Source organism: Centroberyx gerrardi, chromosome 8 (genome assembly GCF_048128805.1).
Source record: "Centroberyx gerrardi isolate f3 chromosome 8, fCenGer3.hap1.cur.20231027, whole genome shotgun sequence".
In the NCBI taxonomy this organism is placed as follows: Eukaryota; Metazoa; Chordata; class Actinopteri; order Beryciformes; family Berycidae; genus Centroberyx; species Centroberyx gerrardi.
Genome location: NC_136004.1, coordinates 9,414,784 through 9,419,918, shown reverse-complemented (window position 1 = coordinate 9,419,918; position 5,135 = coordinate 9,414,784). Strand labels below are relative to the sequence as shown.

The window sequence follows — 5,135 nt, the reverse complement described above, 5'->3', positions numbered from 1 at the left end:
TGAATGAATCACTGTGGGCACGACAGGACTCAGGGTTTCTTTTCTTGGGTTGTCGGTCATTACATCTGGTGATTGATAAGACTTAGATATATACCTGGTTCGTGCTGATATCCTCCTGCAGGGTTGGAGTGACAGACTTAATGATCGAGCCTATGGGTACAATAATAACAGGTTTATAATACCAATAAAAACCCCACGCTGTAAACTACTAAGATGCCTTTTCTTCCGCATTTTGCCAGCTGCAGCTGGCTTGAACACTGTTGTAGCTCTCAACCAAACCACAGCATCTCTGACCGGCATGGGTCAGCCCCTTACATCTGGACTCCACCTCCTCCGGCTCGTGCATGGAAATATTATATTATATGACATGCTATCAGAGGAGTCGATTAGCCATCAGTGAAAGGAAACGTCTCACTTGACGTGGAAGGGAGACACAAGACTTCAACCTGTCATATTTTCCATCATAGCCAAACTCTATAGGTGCAGGGTGCAACAAGACAGTTGTTCAGAAAAAATACGATACAGTGTTTTCACCCTTCAAAAGTTATGTGTGCCTTAATGTGAACTTATTTATTCAAAGTTGTGATTTGCCCATAGTTATTATCAATTAGGTGAAAAGTGAAAGACTGATGCTGTTCTCATGGATGTTGATGTATTGTTGGATTCATGATGTTAAGTATTTCAAAATAAAACTTAAATAGATCATAAAAACCGGCAGGTTCAATAAGCATTGTAGCGCATTTCCCCATCCAATGAACTTTTTAACTAGAGCAGAACTAGTAACCAAAGCGATGTGATTGGGTAGAAATCGTGTCACTCAGTAGCTATAGAAAACATTAAGTTAGGTGGCACTGCCCCGCCTCCTGCAACTGGCAGCCACTGTAGCTAGCAGCAGAGCTAATGTTAGTTTGGATGCACACATTGAATGAAAGTCAACGTCAGTCTATCAGGCAGAGGCTACCAGCAACCAAGGAGATCTGCACAGTAAAGTTAGCTTAGATTGTAGAGTATAGGCAACCGGCGAGACTATAATAACAGAGATAGACTTACACATTGCAAAAAGATAGGTTGAAGAAAGTCGTGAAAAGGGAAGGTAAGAAAATGGGAAAACTGGAATGCGTGTCTTAGCCGGTCGCTTCAGAGACCAAGTATTTCTGGTTAGACAGGTAGCTAGCTAGCTAACTGTCCAGTGTTACCAGCTGCTTATTCCTCTTTGTAACAGTTTTCAAATGAATACAGGAAGTATACAATGTCAATGTGTTAACGTTAAGCTAGTAGACGTGATTATCATTTCACCAGTCAGTTTCTGGATTTGTATGCATGCGTGCTAACGTTACTGCCGGTGATCTGTACTGTTAACGTTAGCATGCTGGCTATTGATATCATGTTGCATATAACGTAAAGTCATCATGAGACAAGCTTGCTAGCCCCTAACGCTAGCTAACCTTATCTGGATAAATGTGGGAGGGTTCCTTCCATGCAAGTCGTAATTTTCAGTCAACCCTGGGTAACTAGTTAGCCAGCTCTGCAACCACAGCTGCTGTCTGTCCCACAGTGTCCTCGGACCGAGCTGTGTATGGCAATGCAGCGGGTCACGGCACAGCTCGTCGGCTGGCTGGTCGCAGCGGTGCTGTCGCTGCTGGCGGAGCAGTGCTGGGCGGACGGCGGGGGGCCCAGCCTCGCAGAGCGAGTTATCTGGGCTGTAAACGCTGGAGGGGAAGCGCACACAGACATGCACGGTATTCACTTCAAAAAGGACCCCTTGGAAGGGAAAGTTGGGAAAGGTGAGTTGATGCTATCAGCGGTTAACTGGTAAGATGGGAGTCTGCTTGTCTTGCCGGGCTTCATCTGCAAGGTGTTGATGCGAGTGACGTTGCAGGGTGAAGCTGTTCCTCAGAGAAACACATTTCCTGCAGAAATCAGTGTACGGTTGTGGCTTCCGCGAGTAAACACAAACCAATGAGGAGTCAGCCTAGGCGGCTGCAGCTCCACCCCTCTCTCAGCATGAAGCAGATGATGATATGATAAAACTGACTACAGAGAGAAATTCTTGGCCCCAGTTATGGGGGCAGAGGTAATTGCAAGGTAGAGTGAACAGGGTGTTGTAATTTGCCATTTGAGACAGAAGGGCACTGTGTTGCACCCAGTGAAGGAAAAGGTCAGAACTTAAGCAAGTGTTACTTTTGCTTGAGACACAAGAAGACTTTAAAGCAGTGGTGTCCAATTTTGTGCCAGGGAGGGCCAGGAGTGTGCAGGGTTTGAGTCCAAACTCTCTCTACACAATAATTACAACACATTCACTCAGAAAAGAGGAACTAATACGTGAAATCAGATGGTTTTTGGTTGGAATGAAAACCCGCAGACTGCTGGCCTCAGTGATACATGACTAGAGTCTGACATGTTTCATTCAGTGAAGGAAAAGATCAGAACAAGCAAGTGGATTCTGTTACTTTGCTTTGAACACTATCACTCTTTCAGTAATGCAGCTATAAGCATGTTTTACTCTTATTGTGCGATGTGTGTGTGTGTGTGTGTGTGAGCAAACTGCACATTGGGCCTGATGCTGTCCCTCCCCTCTGTAGCTTCTGATTACGGGGTGCGTCTACCCATTCTGCGCTCCAGTCCAGAAGACCAAATTCTCTACCAGACAGAGCGCTATAACGAGGACACATTTGGATATGAAGTTCCCATCCGCGAGGAAGGAGACTATATACTAGTCATGAAGTATGCAGAGGTCTACTTTGCCCAGTCTCAACAAAAGGTAAGGCACTTAACGAATCATGAGAGTCTTTCCCGCCCAGCTAGCGCCTTCTCTTCTGACAACAGTGAGGCGTGTGCTAATATTGGTATTTTTTTCACTTTTGTTTGCTTTGTAATTATCTTTCACTGTACAAACAGTGTTCAGACAAAACACTGGGAGTTGATTAAATACCCATCGGTTCACTTTAATGATGACATCTGACACCTGTGTGTGTGTGTGTGTGTGTGTGTGTGGGGGGTTCACGCTGTTAATCATTGCTAATCGGGGATGATGCGTTTCCCAGGTGTTTGACGTTCGTCTGAACGGCCATGTGGTGGTGAAAGACCTGGATATCTTTGAGCGGGTGGGTCACAGTACAGCCCACGACGAGATAGTGCCCTTCTCCATTCGGCGCGGCAAGCTGAGCGTGCAGGGAGAGGTGTCCACCTTCAACGGCAAGCTCAACGTGGAGTTTGTCAAGGTGAGTTGTTTTTTCGGTGGATTCACTTACATGTTAGGATGTCATTGTCCGTGAAAAGCCCAGCCTTGGTTTGCTGGAACTGTCCCGCCCCTTATTCCAATATCACATTGATGTATAGCTCCATCCACTGATTGAGGTTGAGGGTGCCCTGTTTTGTTTTGTTTTGCTCTGGTAGGGAAACGTTCTGTAGTTTGGAAATGGTTCACTACTTAAAAAAGCTAATTTGGTTGTGAAAGCTCAAAGCAACGTACTTGAGTCCACAAAGCCGTCTCCTACTCACCTTCAATAGAGCAGAGCAACAACAGTCTGACGGGTTTCCTTTTGATTCTCTTTTCAAGTTTGGGAAACACTTGTTCACAAATACTGATTGGGCTGCTGTAGGCCATAGAGATAATAGATGAATTTGTAAAGGGGTTCATATTCCCCTTAAGGTCTTGGTACTAATAGATATAAGATTTTGCCAGTGAGTTTGCAGACTGTGAGGCTGTGTGGCTTCATTTGTAGGGTGGCATACTTCAAAAAAGGTTCATCTCCTTACTGGAGCTCTTTTTCTGCAGTGACCCCCTTTTTTTTTTTTTTTTTTTTTTTTCTTTTTTATTATATCCATAACCGTCTCCGCATTTTCCCTCTCTAAAAAGACACAAGTGGGACACGTTGCCTGCTCTTTTTGCAGAGAAGGAAAAACTGTTCCAGCACTGAACTGACAAGGTGTTATCGGCACAGGTGTTTGTTTTGCACTGTCCTAGGGTTCTTTGGGAATCCACCTGCACCATAATGTTGATTCTTTAATCCTGAAATCACACAGCGAGATAAATTTAGACTAAAAACAAAGTAGGAAGTCAATTTTGTAATGGTTGTTTGTGTGTCAAATTATGAGTTTTGTGCTCTATGGGAATGATAAGCTGTGCTCTAACCACTCGAGTTTGTTCATAAATGCTGTGTTGACCTGCACATGATTTGAAGAATGATGTGAAGTTTGCGTTTTAGGGTGGATGTTTATGTTTGCTTTGATGTAGTTGTCTCTGGCTGCTGCATAGTGATGAGCTGTCCCTCTGTGTGTTTCAGGGTTATTATGACAACCCCAAGATCTGCGCTCTCTACGTAATGAAGGGCACATTAGAGGGTGAGTCTCATGAGAGTAAACATAACCTTTAGCATTCTGCACAAATTCAGAGTATTTTCCAATGCCTTGCTCAACTAGCTGTAAGCATTTTTAGTATCCCATTTGTTCTCAAACTTGTTAGTAGTAGTGGCAATGTTGTTAGTAATACGTGTTTTCTTGCCTTGTAGATGTACCAAAACTCCAGCCTCACCCTGGCTTGGAGAAGCGCGAAGAAGACGACGACGAAGAGGACGAGCCAGAGGGAGGCGAGGAAGGCGGGAAGAAGAGTGCCTCGACGGCTCCCAAGTACAGGGTCCAGTCGGGCCCCCGAACACCAAACCCCTACGCGGCCGACAACAGCAGCCTAATGTTCCCCATCCTCGTGGCGTTCGGGGTCTTCATCCCCACACTGTTCTGCCTTTGTCGGCTGTGAGAACTTGAGATCGAGGAGACGACGGGTGGGGAGGGGGAGGGGGGGTGGGGGAGATGGACGAGAGACTGTGAAAAGAGAGAGAGAGGGGGGGGGGGGGGGAGGGAGGGGGTCAAAGTGACAAACAGCGGCGCAGGTAGAAGCATACAGACGGGAGAGAGCTCACGGCTTGGAGAAAAACATGACGATGGAGGACAATAAAAAAAAACAAAAAAACAGAGAGACAATGATTTTTGGAGAGCCAACTGCAAGATGAGGCCAAACGCCTTCGTTGTTGAATTTTTTTTAACGTCGAGGAGAGAAAAGGGGATGTGGGAAGTGTGTGTGCTGCGCGCTTCTGTGTGAATGTGTCTTACATCCACCTCTGCTGACCCATTTGAAC

General features: G+C 45.6%; 1 protein-coding gene across 1 annotated transcript; it reads left to right on the top strand.

The window, feature by feature from the left end:
• Positions 1-925: 925 nt before the first annotated feature.
• Positions 926-4,766, top strand: mlec (malectin). The gene is made up of 6 exons (XM_071909524.1): positions 926-1,093; positions 1,556-1,784; positions 2,583-2,761; positions 3,045-3,221; positions 4,287-4,344; positions 4,512-4,766. Exons 2-6 carry the CDS (start codon positions 1,577-1,579, stop codon positions 4,754-4,756), a joined length of 867 nt encoding a protein of 288 aa, XP_071765625.1. The 5' UTR covers positions 926-1,093; positions 1,556-1,576; the 3' UTR covers positions 4,757-4,766.
• The last annotated feature ends 369 nt before the right edge of the window (positions 4,767-5,135 follow it).

Bases quoted from the DNA above. Each gene is read 5' to 3' on its own strand.
- mlec (XM_071909524.1), top strand. From the start codon at position 1,577: ATGGCAATGCAGCGGGTCACGGCACAGCTCGTCGGCTGGCTGGTCGCA. The intron at 2,762-3,044 runs GTAAGGCACTTA...TGCGTTTCCCAG, and splicing joins TTGCCCAGTCTCAACAAAAG to GTGTTTGACGTTCGTCTGAA. The intron at 3,222-4,286 runs GTGAGTTGTTTT...TGTGTGTTTCAG, and splicing joins TCAACGTGGAGTTTGTCAAG to GGTTATTATGACAACCCCAA.